At 47.8% G+C, this 16,591-nt stretch overlaps 1 protein-coding gene across 7 annotated transcripts in view; it reads right to left on the bottom strand.

Annotated features, from left to right (window-relative positions):
- The window catches only part of PLXNA4 (plexin A4), a 622,708-nt gene that overhangs the window by 107,125 nt on the left and 498,992 nt on the right, over window positions 1–16,591 (bottom strand). For all 7 annotated transcript variants that reach the window (XM_059933356.1, XM_059933357.1, XM_059933360.1 and 4 more), the window contains one exon: window positions 2,318–2,418. In XM_059933356.1, the coding sequence (XP_059789339.1) occupies window positions 2,318–2,418 (101 nt within the window). The remainder of the gene's footprint in view (window positions 1–2,317; window positions 2,419–16,591) is intronic.

The following is a 16,591-nucleotide window of genomic DNA, read 5'->3' as shown; positions in this document are numbered from 1 at the left end:
CGCGCAGGAAGTAGTCTCTGGTACCTCCTCCTGTCGTTCTTGTTTAGCTCAGCTCTGGGGAGGGGAGGTGGGCGTACCCGCAGCACCCCTGCCGCCGTCTCAGAGCCTCAGGGCCCCTGTTCTTCACAGGGCTCAGTGCTATGTGGGGCTGGCCGACATCAGCAGGCAGGATCAAAGCTGACACAGAGACCAGCCTTTGGGTCCCACAGGCATAGAGGGTCAGAGGGGGGCCAGCTTTTCTGATTGCCCTTAAATGATGCCAGGTGTGAGAGCCTCAGGCCGGGAGCAGCTGAGCCATCCTTAGCCAAGCTGAAAGCCAGCTGGCCTAAGGCCCCCAAGGAAGCAATGGCTCTGGAGCACAGCCCCTTTCTGAGAGGCCGCACTGTGTGGGACAAAGAAAACGACTTCCCCTCTGCCTTGCAAAGTATCATCTGGGTAACTCTTCTGGGTTGATCAGAGCTGATCTGGATTCTGAATACAATCTCCTCCATCCTCTTGTATGGCAGCCAGTCTTAGGCGCCACTGCTCTCTGTTACGATACACAGCTTTGGGTACACTCCTGTACCCGGTTTCTCGTCATCTCTAAGTTACTTGTTTTTCAGGGTAGGTTGATGGGTCTCCGTTTTTTCCCATCACAGCATATCCGAGGGATTTCAAACCTTCCCTTAGTGAACTCTAGGTCTCATTATGCCTGAGACCGTCACCTAGAGCGGGGAGGGTGCCCATCCTGGGGCCTTGGAGAGGTTATGTTAGAATTTAAGAGGGCATGTCTAACTTTCAGAGGCACTCCTGGGGTGGAGTGAGGCAGGAAATGACTGGTAAATGCCATTGGTCACATACAGTTCAGGCTCTTAGTAAGAAAACTTAAGTCCTTCTTTTTAGTTTATAATAGTTGTGTACAACTCACAGCGTGTCAAGTTTCAAGTGTTAACTAGAAGACTGGGGTTCCCGGGCTTCCCTGGTGGCGCAGTGGTTGAGAATCTGCCTGCTAATGCAGGGGACACGGGTTCGAGCCCTGGTCTGGGAGGATCCCACATGCCGCGGAGCAATTAGGCCCGTGAGCCACAAATACTGAGCCTGCGCGTCTGGAGCCTGTGCTCCGCAACAAGAGAGGCCACGATAGTGAGAGGCCTGCGCACCGCGATGAAGAGTGGCCCCCGCTTGCCGTAACTAGAGGAAGCCCTCTCACAGAAACGAAGACCCAACACAGCCAATAAATAAATAAATAAATAATTAATTAAAAAAAAAAAAAAAGACTGGGGTTCCCGCAGCCATAGCTTGGCTGGGACCAAATTCCACAGAGTGGGTGGGGCCCAACTACTGCTGGCTTCTCCAGTCAGCGATGCCAAGGGTCTTCGGCTCCCCTAAGAAAGGCTTTCTGTTCTCCCCTCACGTCTGGGGAGTTGTCTGTACCCTACTTCTACCCCTCAGTTCATTTATCAGGCTACCATTTGTCTCCACTGTATACCATTGCCTTCTTCCCACTTCTAGAGAGTTAAATGGAGCCAGCAAGGAAGAGCCACATGGGGGGATTGGCCAACACTTGGACCAGGGTTTCAAACATTGGTCTAGTGACCCCGGGCCCAGGGTGCTCTGACAGCCAGATGAGTGTTAGGACTGCAGAGGAGGGTTCTTAGGTGCTACGCACTTGAACTTACCCCTCAAATACCAGAAGATTCTGGGGGGATACTGAAGTCTGTTAAGTGGCTGTTACATCACTAACTGGACAGTAGACATCACACACGTGATTCAGTGGCCCACGTGAGCCTGGAGAAAAGAGTCCAGGGATTTCCCTGGTGGTCCAGTGGCTAAGACTCTGTGCTCGCAATGCAGGGGCCCCGGGCTTGATCCCTGGTCAGGATCCCATGTGCCACAACTAACACCCAGAAGAGCCAGATAAATAAATAAATACATATTAAAAAAAAATTTAAAAAAAAAGAAAGGAGTCCAATGCATTTTTCCTGCTGTTTAGCCCTGGAATGTCAGTCTACAGTCAAATTGCAACCAGAAATGTCCAGAGATCTCCCTCCAGACCTCCAGTGTGTAACGATCCAGGGTGATTCCCATATCCTGACCTTTCATCGTTCCCATGCTGGCATTTCCATAGATTTTTATGGGAAGTTGACAATTTAAAGTAAACTCAGAACAAAAGAAGGGAGATAAGATTTACAAAGGATACATAGAAGGAAGAGGAAGAAAAGAGAGGGAGAGACGGGAGAGGTCAAACAGTAGGAGAGTGGTGATAGAGAAGAAGAGGAGGAGGGAGAGAATTACTGGGGGAGGGGGAGGCAGGAGGAAGCGGCCCAGCGGTACTCACGTGTTGTGGAGCACACACCAGCCACAGTGGGGATCGCCTGAGCCAAGGCACTCGCCGCAGCTCCGATACTGACCACAGGACTCCACAGGGACTCTGGTGAGCTAGGACAGGACCACACGGGAGACAGCGGTCAAGATTCTGCAGAACACCCAGTAGTTCACCAAGAAGTCATGCCATCCTATCAGGTGTATCACCTAAAACCGTGTAGAAGCAGGAAGGGGCCTAGAGCCCCAGAACCGAAAGGGACCTGGAGGGATCATATTTGAGCAGGGGGCCCATAAGCATCGTGGGGAGACAACCAACTGTTATTTTCTTAGAAGTCCCTGGGAATAGACTCCACAGAATTCATATCACATTGTTATCAGAGATATTTATATCATGTACATTTAAATTTTCCCACCACCCGAACGCCCAAATATCTCTACAAACGAGCCATTCATCACATATTTATCTCTTATCAATGTAATAAACTCAAATGCTTCTTCTTTCTCTGTTCTTGTTTCTCTTTTGCCTTAAAGTGTTTTGCCCCTTCCCAGAACTTCTCCTTCAGGTTTCATCCTTTTTGTGGTTCCAGAGAGCACTGAACCCAAGTCCAAGACCCTTCTCTCTCTCTTTAACAAGGTGTAATCCACTCGCTTTGTAGATGACACTTGCTCACTCTCTCTTTCTCATAATGTTGGCCAACTGGCTCATAAAGTTGTTCACTCTGGTGCTTTCAAAGAGCAGCTGTTGCTATTTCTCTTCCTATCCACACTCTTGTCATGACTAGAGGCTTCCTCTCCAACCCCAAAACTTTATCTTAGCTTTCACCAGCAGCTTGTTAATGTGAAATGTTCCACATGACATTTCTGTTTAGCCCAAATGCTTCTATTTCCTGCATACTCCTAAAGATCTTTTGAATTTCTTTGTTCTCCAACGTAGCTTTGCCCTGATGTCTTTCGACATGATTTCTCAGGGCCTGAGACATAGGAGGTACTTAATAACGATACTCAGGATCAAATGGAATGTTAATTTTCTTCCTATAGCCTTGGTCTTTCTTCTCCACTTTTGCCAGTTTCTTCTTCACAAAAGGTTTTGGTTTTTTTTTTTTTTTTTGTAATCATTCTTTTCCATTTGGGGTACCTTTTTATCTCAATGGAGGACTTCTTAGCTAATCTTTCAGCTTGAGCTAAGAGAGTTTGATGTGGTCGTCCTTTTTAATTTCTTGCCATCAGACAGTAGACACGAAGAAGTATAAATCACACTGACCTGGCCGAGCCTCTGTGCTTCATGAGCAAATGCACAGGCCGTGTTTTCCCTGTTGCTTCGTGGTCTGCCTCCATAAAATTATGTACCACTTGGCAGGGGCTACTTGTAACTCGTGCACAGGCAAACTGGCAAACTGGCAACAGAGTCTGCTCAATTAGTCTCGAAGCTCTCTTTTGGAATTAATTAAGAATTAATTATTATTTTCAAATCCCACATGATTCCTTTTTCCTTTCCACCTTAATTTTCTTCTTCCCTTTATATATCTTTTCTGTTTTCTCAAGTGCCCATCGAGCGATCTTAATGACCACCGTGTATTTTTACTTCTTCCAAGGTACCTTTTAGCTTCCTGCTCCTGTTCCTATAGCTTGGCCCTTGGCCTTGGTGGCCCTTTCTCCACATTCTCAGATGTCTTTTTGCACATTTGGAATTTTATCTTTCCTTTTATTACTGCTCATGCAATCAGCCTGGGCCATGCCTTGGCTCTGCCTACATACAACCTTCCCATTTTTGTAACTGATCCTGACAATCAGTCTCTTACAAATTACCCCCCCTGACTCTACACAGAGTCAGGAACCGACCCTCCTCCTGTTGCCTCTTTAATTTCCTTCCCTACCCCTTAAATGGGCATGGACACGCTGGTCATGTGAGCATATAAATAATGGTGCCCAACCCAAAGTAGCTGGATTCCTAGGAATTCATGAGTGGTAACGAGGTCCACAGTTACTTTCAGTATTTCCAAAAGCCTAATGAAAATTGGATTGTTGCTATCTTCTGTTTGTTTGCATACTCTGTGCTGTATTTCCCATACTAAAAATAGGAAATATATTATTGCTTAACAAATACAGTTTGTTTAGTAGGCAAAAATCTTTCAAAACTTGATGCCTAGAGCTGAAAAAAGTAATAAAAGGGGCCATAGATGATGAAAGTTGGTAACATAAGTACATAATAATGTTTTCATATGTTCCGGCTGCTTGTCTAGCACTCCATATTTTGCACAGGCTTAAAGAGGAAATCATGGCTTGTTCAATCAAAAGCATTTTCTTGGTCTGAACTTAATATCCTCCCTGGGTTCTCCCAGTGACACGTTCTATAATCTGTCTCCGATGGCCGTGCCATGGGGTTCTGGGGTGTACAACACAAAGAGCCAGCTGCTTGCTGAACCTCATCTTCTCCAAAGCCTTTGCATTCAGATTTCTAAAAATATCTTGCAACTGGCATTTAATAATGCCAATATCTGGAATTGTAAAGTCCTTCGTCTCTCGATTTTAAACAAGAGTCATTTTCATTTGTTTGGAAACAGCGTAGGAGCCTGCAGAGCGGGGTTCAAATTCTGACTTCACCATTTACTGGCAATGAGATCCTATTGTCTCTGAATCCCATTTTTTCTCATCTTTCAACATGGAGATAAAAATCCCCCTTAATTCACAGAGTTTCCCAAAGCACAGATGACCCAAGAGGTTTGAAACTGCCTTGTAAATGATCAAGCACATTGCAAGTGAGAGTTAACTATTATTGTCATCTTTGTCATTAATACCGATTCTTCATTGCATCGCCGCTTTACCTCTCTCCCTCGTCACCCCAAACTGCTCTTCCTAGGCCTCATGAACTCAGTCAGGAGTTTAACGCCTGGAAGAACTTTTCTCCTTTATTACCTTGATCACAGTATTTCCTCCTTGAACTGGGATGTCTGCCCCTAAACCAGTCACTGCTTCATCTTGGCCCAGCTTCCTAGACTTATTCAGGGCTTTTACCACCTACAGTTATGTACTCCTCTTTGCTTTTCATCAGGGTGGATCCCTGTTGGACAGGGACGTAAGTCCTGGGAAGTTATTATGCTACCCAACTTCCTTTCACCTTTTCTTATAGGCTCTTTCTATCTGCACGTTCAGTCATTTTTTATTACTCTTCTGAACTTTATCTAGGTTTTCTCCATTCTTTTCAAAGCATGGATGCTAAAACCGGGAAACCGCCAGGATTTTGACAGTCCGTGTAGAAGGCTTACCATCACTTGAAAGCTGAGTGCCACCCACCCCTTCACCTTTCCAGGACTTTCCCAAAGAAAACCAGGCCCAGGGAAATTTCCAAAGTCCCACCATCAGACAGTATTCTCTGGCATGGCCACGCTCGCCCAGACTGACCCCAAATCTCCCAATCTACATCATTGCTTTGCCTCACTCCCCATCCCGCGCGTAATTCTGGAAAGTATCAGAAATTTGCCTGACACTTTAAATCACTTTTGAAAATTAGATTTAGCCCATCATTTATCTGGGTGCAATTCTTTACCCCAGTGGCTCTGCTTACCTTCCACACCTTGCTAGTAGGCTGCGCAGGTGGCCAGATGGATTCGGAGCCACCTTGGCGCTCTGATTCTCTCTCCCCAGACACCTAGATCCTCCACCCACACCTTACCCCAAACAAAGCCGCCTCTCCCATCCCCCATCTCCGGCTCTTCTCCTGACCCTGGAACACAAACCACTCCAGATGCAGAGCCACACGATTAACTGAAACCATCCCACGCTGATTAAAGTCTTAAGCTACAGTGCCAGGCATGCTAATTAACTGAGTGAGGGAATTCAGACCACAGGAAGAGGTGAAAAAAGAAAGTCACGGAGCGGGGGCTTCTGCTTGGAGAACAAATCACATGGCAATGTGACCTATCTAGAGATGACTGTATCCCAGTGCTGGATGGTCTCAGAGACCACAAACGAGTGAGGTCTGTCCCCTGGCCGCTGGACCCCAGGAGAGGTGCTGATTGATGTGGCTGCAATAGCTCCCTCGCTGCTTCTAGAGACAGGAGCTCCACCACCTCTCAGGACCCCTGTGTGTGCTTACACTGTGCTGGGGGAGAGTGGGTGGAGGGGTTCGGGTAGGGTAGTCTTCCTGGCACATTCTGTCGGCTTTATGCAAAAACCTATTGGGCAGTTTGGCAGTTCCTCAAAAAGTTAAACTTAGAATTTACCATATGATCTGGTAATTCTACTTCTGGGTAGATACCCCCGAAGAATGGAAAGCAGGGACTTGAACTTGTACACCAATGTTCATAGCAATATTATTCACAATAGTCCAAAGGTAGAAGCAACCCAAGAGTCCATGGACAGATGAATGGATAAATAAAATGTGGGATATACATGCAATTGAATGTTATTCAGCCTTAAAAAGAAGGGAAATTCTGACCCAAACTACCACATGGATGAACCTTGAAAACAGTATGCTACGTGAAATAAGCCGGTCACTAAAAGACAAATATTGCATGATTCCACTTATATGAGATCTCGAATGGTCAAATTCATAGAGACAGAAAGTAGAAAGTGGTTGCCAGGGGCTGAGGGAAAGGGAATGGAGAGTTGTTGTCTAATGGGTCCAGAGTTTCAGTTTGGGAAGAAGAAAAGCATTCTGGAGAAGGATGGTGGAGATGCCTGCCGTGCAATGAGAATGCACTTAATGCTACTGAACACTTAAATGTCAAGATGGCAAATTCTATGCAATGTGTATTTTACCACAGTAAAAGAAATAATAATAAAAAAACAACTATTGGGTAGACATAAGAACACCTATTTCCTTCCCAGCAGCCTGGGTTAAGGGGGAGAAGCTTTCTGTTGGTAGATCGATAACAAATTCATGTGTATGAAATATTCTGAGATCCTTGAGTGAAAAGATAGGTATCGTTACTCTTTTCAATTTAACCTCAAATGGACAAAAGTGTTCGGGATGAATGTCTCTTATCGTGTGTTGTCATGTAAGTGGATCTGTCGCTCTCAAGCTCTGGACCTCTGTTTCCTGAGTTGGAAAAAAAACATCACAGCCTTGTTCTACCCAGAAATGTTCCTCACCTCCCACGCCTTCCAAGAGGCACAGGGGAGGGTCTTGGAATGCACACACTTCCTGTGAGGTCAAATGCCCTTGGTTTTATCAAATTCTCCTGTTATTGCTCAGCTTCTGCATCAGCATTTCTCATCCCTAATTATGACCAGGAGCATCGCATCTGTGTGCCCATCTCCATCCCACGACTCTTTCCCCTTCCATTACCTTTCTGGGAATCACAAGGGTTTGCTTTATCCTTTTGCCAGCAAGGTAAACTTCCCTAAATAATATAGTGTAGTTTTCTCTGGTTTGGAACTATGCTCAACAGAATCACCACCTCTACTCCCTCACCTATCCAGCCCCATGACCAAGACCATGAAGTTACAAAACAATGACCTGGGACAGGAAGACAAGGAGTGACTGACAACAGAGCAAAGGAGCCCATATAGGAGTGCAACTCATGGCCTTGGCCTTTATAAGCTTTCACTCTGATCAACAGAGCCCATTCTCTGCTAGGCCTGGGGCCTGGATGTGTTAAGAATTTTTGCAGTTGCCTTGAGTTCTGGCCCCTACTGTCCAGCCCGTCAGGTTTCCCTGATATTCCGAAAGATGCTTTCCCCTAGCCATAGGGTCCCACTCTGCCTGTTGCCGTTTGTATTCCAAAGGGTACCTGCTGCTCTGCTGATTACATTCAGAAACGTTCCATAGATATAACGTCCAGTGTCTGTGTGTATCTCTAATTTGTTTAAGCATTTGATGTTCTGGTTGAAATGTGAGTTATTACTCCATCTCTCCTCTTATAACTGGATGCTAATGCTACAGTGGATACACTAAGCCTGATGGCGGGAGTTAATCTAAATGTCCAAAAGACTTCTTAAGTACCCAATTTCCTTCAAAATTGTCAGAAAAGAAAAAGAGGCACGATGACACATTAAGAAACCCCAAGAGGCTGCCGCAGAGCCGTCAAGCCTTGAAGATGCTGTGTCTGGTACCCACCGTCCCCTGTGCTGTCCTATCTGTCTCCTGTCCCCAGGCACAGAGAGTAAAGTTGGGGAAAGTCAGTCCTTGTCTAGAAAATTATTAACTCGGCAATACGTATGGATCTTAGCATCATGGTCTCAGGGAGCCTCTCAGAGCCCCTCCAGGGGCCCTTCTTTCCTTTGGTGGCCTCCGGTTGCCTCTCCAGGCTTTGCTTCTGCTGACTTGGGGCCAGGCAGGGGTTTGTAGAGCCCCGTCTCCCCATGATGACCTCTAAGCCCCTCACTGCCAGGGCTTGAACTTGCGGTGGCTGAGCACTGGCTTGGGAAGCTGTGTTTACATCATGTCACTCCAGATGCCTGGAACACATTCACTCATATCCTCTTTGCTCAGAGGTGGCAGGTATTTCTGAACTTGGCAGACTGGCAAGAGAGGCCGAGGTCAGAAGGCTGGTCATGGGCTATGGCAGATTGTGTTATGAGGCCCAACTCTTCATTTCCCGAAAGTAGCCTCTAACATCCCCATGCCCATCCCTGTCCGGCTTTATGGTGAATGGATAGGTGGAGTGTACTTCCCACCCCTTGACCTTGGGCTTGGCCTCAGGACTGGATCTGGTCTATGGGAAGGCAGCAAGCACAGGGAAAAGGTTTGAGATGTGCCTTTGTGCTTGCCCTTGCCCTCTGTGCTTCTGCCACTGCCACGACGATAGCTTCCCCAGGTAGCTGCTTCCTCTTCAGCCAAATGAATCCATGTGGAGCAGACCTGAGCCCAACCCACAGAGAGGAGATGAGCTCAGCTGGTGCAGCAGCTTGAAGCAGAACCGCCCAGCTTAGCCTAGATCAGCTGACATGCAATGGGTCTGAAGGTCCATGAGAATGAGAATCAATGCTTATTATTGTACGCTACTGAGTTTTGGGGTGGTTTGTTACACAGCATTTTGGGGGCAATAGCTAACCAATACACAGTTCCTGGGCAGAAAGTCACACCCGGGTGCAAAGATCCTGTGAAGGGGAGAGGGGAGAAGCTGAACGAGGAGGGGTAAGGTGGCAGTGTGGTAGTTTCTATCCTGAACACCAGACAGGTCTACATAAACACTCAGGTTGTATGTATCTGGCACCATGATGGGGAGATTATTAATAACTGCATCTAACATGACAAATGAATCTTCCCAGCATCTCCCATGCTGCCCAAACTCGCTATGACCGTAGATTTGTAGCTCTCAGGGAGGCCCAGCCCCTGAGCAAAGTACCAGAAAAGACTCTGGACAGAGAATATGGCTCTTCAGATGTTAATATTATCTTAATATTAATTAAGATATATTATATCTCTGCTGACTGGAAGCAGAGACGCTCGCAGGACCCTCTGTCCTGACCTCTTGGCTGTCTCTGTGCCAGGAAGTGATTTTATCTACTTGGCAGCAATAAAACTCCTCAAGGATGATTGGCCTTGAACTTTGCAATTTCTCCTGCTTGTGCTCTGGCCAGGGGGCTAATTCAGCAGGGGCCTCACTTGAGAGCAGACTGATGCTCAGGGGCAAGGGGAGCAGCAACGGCTGCTGTCACCGTTGTCCCCACCTGCCTCTAGGCAGGGGTTCTGGGGTCAAGCTCGTGGCTACTCAGAACAGCAGGGACGACAGCCCCAGAGCACGAGGTTTGGGGAGCTGAGGTCCTGAGCGCTAATCCATTCTGGGTGTCTGGGTGACCTTGAACAAACCCTCCCCTCTTCTTTTGCCCTCACTGACTCATTTTCAGAGAGGAGGCCCCGGCCTCCTCTGCCTTGGAGAATTGGTCACAAAATACTACTAATACAAATGGTCTGGGAAGCTCTTTGCAAATAAAAAGTAGCAGATGTTGCAGAGGGCTGCAATTTGCTGCTATTAATAAGTATAAATGCCTAATAGGAAGCCAGTTTGCTCTGGGAACTCGGACAGCCAAGGAGTGAGCTTGACGCTGGAATCATCAACATATGCTGCTCCTCGTTAGCAAATGGCAGTAGCTGGGCCAGAAGCTCTCAGTGCAATTTCTGCAGCCTCTAGAAATCACCCCATCCTCACGCCTCCTGGTGTGGGCTGTGCCACAATGGCCCGTGTTCCATTTAGCCAGACCCCTTGCCAAGCGAGGAGCAATCCCCTTCCCTGCTGCACAGATGGAAAAGCCACAACCCAGAGAGGCTGAGTAGCTTGCTCAAGGTCACACAGCATAGGGCGGTGGCAAAGGTGGAAACTGAAATGAAGCCGGGGCTGCAGCCTGCATCGGGACAATGCACAATCGACCCCTTGCACACAGGCCAGGGGATTGAGAAACCTCTGGTCCCTCCACTGAACCCGAGTTCCCGGGTTGAAAATTCCACAGCACTGGAGGCTGCTTACTGTAAATCAGGAAGGTTTGGCTGAGTTCAGGAGCTGAGGGGCCCCTTCAGGGGGCAAAGAGGTCCATCACTGAGTAGGAGCCCTAAAGAGAGGTTGACAGCAGGTCTCAGTAAGCCCTCCTCTTCCAGGGAGACCCCCTGGCTCCTTTAAGCATGGTTGGGGAGGAAAACAGAGTTTGGAATAGCTTATCTCAGAGCCAAGTAGAAGCAGAGATTTGGGGGCAAGACAGACCTGGACTTGAATCCTGGATCTGCCACTTCCTCTGTGACTTGGACAACTTACTTAACCTCTCTGAGCCTCCTTTCCTTCATCTAAGGATGACAGTAAGCACCCTGAAGGGTTATTTTGGGGATGCACTGAGTTGACACATATGAACGTGTTAGTGCAATGCCAAGAACAACCCTGTCGTTCCAGCATCTTTCTCAGATGAAATGCCCCCATGAGGGGTGGTGCGAAGCCATCTTTATCCCACCACACTTGGTACTCATCTCAGGCACAGCAAATGAGAACTAATGAGCAAGAGAGTGAATGCTTGCATGCGTGCATGAATGAATAAACTTGGTTCCTGTCAAGCTCCTACATAGTCCAAGGACCCCATGGAGATCACTGATTTGACCATCTTGGCTTTCCCCCCAAATCTATCATTTCTGGATTATTGCCACAAGTTCACCTCTTAGTGTAAAGGTCAAATTCTCTCACGCTCACATTCGCACAATGGGCTCAAGAAACCTTGCAAGGTGAGCCAGTCCAGTGCATTTAGTAGAGGAGATTGGCAGCCACACCCACATCCTGCCCAGAAGGACCCCGCACCCAACATGCAGGTGAGAAGGTGCCCAGGATGGGATGAGTGTCTCACAGGGTTAAGAGCAGAAAGGGAAACAGTCTAGCTGCCGGTCCCCTCATTCTTCAGGTGAAGCTCAGCTGCTGCAGGGTTTGTTCAAGGCCACATGGCTACTGACACTACTCTTTTGATACCCAATCCCTAGATACAGGCTCCTGCCCAAGACATCGGCTCGTGACCTAGCCCTAGGGACAGGGATGAAGGAGGAGGCGGAGCCCCGGGACTCACACCCGGGGGGAATGTGAACCTCCCTCCCCACCCCCAAGCCCAGCAGGTGGGAAGGAGCCTTTGTCCCGGGGATCAAAGCGCTGCTCCAGGTCCAGCCATCTTTCATCAAGCTCCGCTGACCGACCACGGCCCCATCCAAGCGGGGACTGGGGACCTGCTGGCATGAGTTTCCCAAACTCAGCCTGCTCAAGGGGGGCCTTTGTTCCAGCAGCCAAGAAGGGGGTGGAGGAGGGGCTGGCATGGTGACACCTCTATCCAGGCCCGGCAGCTGAGCCAAGTGAGTTCCGAGGCATATGCCGAGACCCTCTGGCTCGCTGGCACGGCTCTTTGTGGGAAGTGGTAGGGCAGGCCTCCTCCACCCAGCACCCAACCTTCGCTCCGACTGCCTTCTGTCAAGGGCAAAGCTGGCAGCATCCCCAGCAATGGTCTGACTGTTCAAACCAAAGAAGGGTTGCGGGCAAATGGCACACTGATGTGAATGAGTGCACAGGGTGTGTGCCCAGACATGTGTGCCTGGTAATAGGGGTGGTGTTTGCACACATCTATGGGCAGAGGTGCTCTGGACCATACGAGCAGGTCTGGAAATCAACACGGCTTTTCTTGCAGAACCCCTTTCTGGGTAGGTGGCTCCTTTGTATAGCAAACAAACATCTTCCTTCAAAAAGGAATTCAACCCTGGGAAAAATCATGGTGTCCAAATGAATGGAAACTGATATCCCTCAGCAGGGAGCCTTCTAGGCTCCTTCTCACGCAGCCAGGTGCTGCTGGCTTAGGAAGGAGACAGAGACCACACTTGCCCCGAAGAAGCCGAAATCCTCTTCCTCCACACTCACCCCCTGCCTCAAAGCAGCCAACTAACTCTCACAGACCTATGCGAGCTCCCCTTGTGGGGTCAGGGGTCAGCCTGCTGGTGGGCAAAGTGGAGGTTGTCCTCTGATGTCTAAGTCACCCTTGGATGTGGATCATCTTTGCCCACACGGGCAAATATGACCTTTTCATTAAGAGATGCTGCCCTGAGGGTGTTTTCCAGAGTTCTTCAAATATGAAAGGACAACAGTTAAAATGACAGTGTTTTAAAAGGTTTTCATGCTTTCTGCACTGTCGGCGGGAGTTTAGATTGCTACAACATTTTTGAGGTGTAATTTTGTAGTTATTACTAAAATCTAAAATGACCCAGGAAGTCCTCCTCTTAGAATCTTTCTTGTAGAAATACTAGCACCTGGGTACAGGTGCGTGGCTGTGTATTATCACTGTGGCTTTGTATGTGATAATGACTATTTGGAAATAACCTAAAACGTTCATCCTAAGGGGACTGGTTAAATAAATTGTGCTACATTCATACTCTGAGATGAAGTATGTCTGCATCATTGACATGGAAAGATATTCATGACCCATCTTTGAGTTAAAAAAGCAAGTTACATAAACAACAAGGATTTACTGTATAGCACAGGAAACTACATTCGATATCTTATAATAAACTATAACAGAAAAGAATCAAAAAAAGGAATATATATATACACACACACACACACATATATATGTATATATATATGTATAACCGAATTGCTTTGCTTTGCTGTACACCTGAAACTAACACAATATTATAAATCAACTATACTTCAATTTATAAAAGCAAGTTACAGAAAAAGTATATTAAGACTCAATTTTTATTTTTAAAAGACAACTCTGGGCTTCCCTGGTGGCGCAGTGGTTAAGAATCCCCCTGCCAAGGCAGGGGACACGGGTTCAAGCCCTGGTCCGGGAAGATCCCACATGCCACGGAGCAACTAAGCCCATGAGCCACAACTACTGAGCCTGCGCTCCAGAGCCCGCAAGCCACAACTACTGAGCCCATGTGCTGCAACTACTGAAGCCTGCGTGCCTAGAGCCTGTGCTCTGCAACAAGAGAAGCCACTGCAATGAGAAGCCTGCGCACTGCAATGAAGAGCAGCCCCTGCTCGCCACAACTAGAGAAAGTCCGCACGCAGCAACGAAGAGCCAACACAGCCAAAAATAAATAAATAAAATTAATTAAAAAAAAAAAAAGACAACTCTGTAGTTATGTATTTATAATATACAGACATATTTTGGGGCACAGAATAAAATCTGGAGTGATAGTAAAACTGCTAACAGTGGTCACCTCTGGGGAGTCTGAATTTTTCAGACATGGTATAATTAAAAAATTTTTTTGACTTGGGAAATTAAAGTAATTTTCAAAAGATGCTTTAAGCTTTAGTCTTTTAAACCAAATTAATTAGTCAGCTCCAAATATATTTTAGGGTCAAAGTTTTGAGTTTTCCTTATACCCATTGATTTCTAACATTTGGGAGCTATGAAAAGGATCCACAACTGATTGGTCTGTCCCTTTTGGCTGCCTCGTGATGACCAGCACCCTGGAAGTGTATGGACCCTGAGACATAGAAGAGTTTTCTCCTTGGAAAATTAACTAGCTCATATTGAGTGTAGGGGGCATTTTTGCCGGTGGTCCCCATGTGGGGACCTGGGCCCTAGTCCTAGACCTGCCCCTAACTTGCTGTGGGCAAGAGTCCTTGCTTCTCAGGCTCTCAGTTTTCAGATATAACTTGATCTCTATCGTCCTTCCTAGCTGGAAGAGTCCATTATAGTTAAAGGCTAGAAAAGCCTCCAGGAATTTCATTCCAGGATCTTCCCCCACTTTATTCCATCTTGATAACTTTGTATAATAGGGAGGTTCAGGGCTGCCCCTTCCCTAGTTCTTGTGATCTTGAAAAAGTTAGATGACATCAGCCTGAAATATACTTTGCATTATTACCAGAAAGAAAATTACCACAACTTGGGATCACCAACTACAAAACTACCAGTGCTTATTATTACCAGTTCTATGTATTATTAATATAAACAACTGTGGGGTGAGTAAGGGGCTGCAGTGCTCAGGAAAGGTGGCTGCACTGAGCCCAGCCTGACAGCACGAAAAAGCACAGGCTTTCGAACCCTGTCTTAGGTTCAAATTCTGGCTCAGCCAACTGTCAAATGTGTGACTTGGGGACAGTTACTTTACGTCTCTGAGCCTCGGTTTCCTCATGCATAATGGAAATAAACAAGGTATTCTGCTGTTAGGTGATAATTCGATCCCAGCACAGAGTAAGGGTTTCGCAGGCTCGCCAGGCTTCACGTATTCCAGGCGGCAGAGCGGAGGAGGTAAGGCAGAGTCTCCCACTTGCGTCGGCCAGGAGCTGACCCCGCTGGACTCTAGCCGTGGGTCAGCTTGTCTCCATTAGGAGGTTCATGGTCGAGGGGTGAGTGGTGGTGTGTGGGGGTAACACATTCATTTCACGTTGCCTGCAGCTGGGGAATCTGATCTACATCAGACTAAGACTCAGAGTAGATTTCCCCTTCTGAAATGAGAAGTGGCTGGTCAGGGCTATATTTAGATGGTGACTCAGCGAGGTCAGATATAATTGCTGGTCCGGGATGGGGGTGGGGAGGAGGAGGTGTCTGATCCTGGCCGATGGGTGCCCATTCTCAGAGGACGTGAGTGGTTTGGCCAGAGGAAGGCCAGGAGCCTCAGCTACCCTCTGTCTCTGTTCACTCAGGTCTCTGTTACAGCAACCAACAGCCCCTAACGTCAAAACGGCATTGCCAACGACAGACAAACTCAGTAGATGGAGAACCTGGGAGAGGAATCTAGGAGTGGAGAGCCCACCGGGCGCAGGGGGGTCCCCGGGGAGCTGGCAGTACAGCTCTTAGGACTTGGGCTTTGCAGTCTGAGGGGTTGCCACTCGGACTCCAGCTCTACCACTTAATAGCTTGGTCAGGCACTTAACATTTCCCAGCCTCCCAAAGGTTATGCAGATTAAATAACATAATACATGTAAAACACTCCACATGGGTCCTGGAGCACCCACACCAAATAAATGGCAGCTATCGTCACAGTGATGACAACCACGGCCGATTCACCTTTTGGGTTTACTTCTCTTTCTGGACCAGATAACGTTCTCCTAAAGGAAAAATTCGGCTTTAAATTTAAAGTTCAACTTTAAAGGTTTCCAGATGTGCCCCCATGATAGCTGAACATTTCTGCCGTTGGTTACTTTATAAGCAGTGCTAGAAAAGGAGTTTGAACTTGAGAGAAACTGTGCTGGGACCTCATGATCTTTCTTATTCCTGACACCCCCAACTTTACTGAATGACCCCCTGTGGTCCCCAGAACTACAGCCCACTCCCTATTAATAGGGGTTTGGTTCTACAGCCAGCCCAGAACTTTCCAATCAGTTCCTTGCCTCCTACTCTCCCCTCTCTGGCTTTTCTGATAGGCTTTCCTCTGCCTTTGAATAGCAGAGGGCAGGAAGAGGAGGGAAAACCCCAGTGAATGAATTTTATGGCCCACAGCACCCAGGAAAGTGAGGTGAAGCTAGGAAGCCCTTCTAACTCTGACATGAAATGAGGTCAGGGTTCTCTGTGAACTCCATGCATTCAGCTTCTCCCCTGACCTCTGCGCACAGGCATAATCAAAACCTGGCTGTGGGTCTGGGACAGGATATCGGGCTGGCTCCTGGCCAAACACAAGCGGCCGTGCTGTGTGCTGGCATGTGGGTACACTGGATGGCGTGGCGCGTCTGGCAGGCCTGGGTTGGGCAGCGAGGCCCAGCGTGGTGGTGCTGGCACAGAGTCCAGCAGACCCTGCTGTGACAGGGACACGAGGACGCGGCCTCCAGACACGATTCAACACAGGGCGTTTGCTGAGTCTGCAAACAAACCTGCAGGACGCAGGACTGATACAGCAGCAAGGAAACCAAATGTGACAGTTCAGGGCAGGTAGCGCACCATGAGC

The sequence above is a fragment of the Balaenoptera ricei genome, chromosome 9, assembly GCF_028023285.1.
Source record: "Balaenoptera ricei isolate mBalRic1 chromosome 9, mBalRic1.hap2, whole genome shotgun sequence".
Taxonomy (NCBI): domain Eukaryota; kingdom Metazoa; phylum Chordata; class Mammalia; order Artiodactyla; family Balaenopteridae; genus Balaenoptera; species Balaenoptera ricei.
The sequence above is the reverse complement of the archived record's forward strand: the minus strand, read 5'-3'. Positions and strand labels throughout refer to the sequence as shown.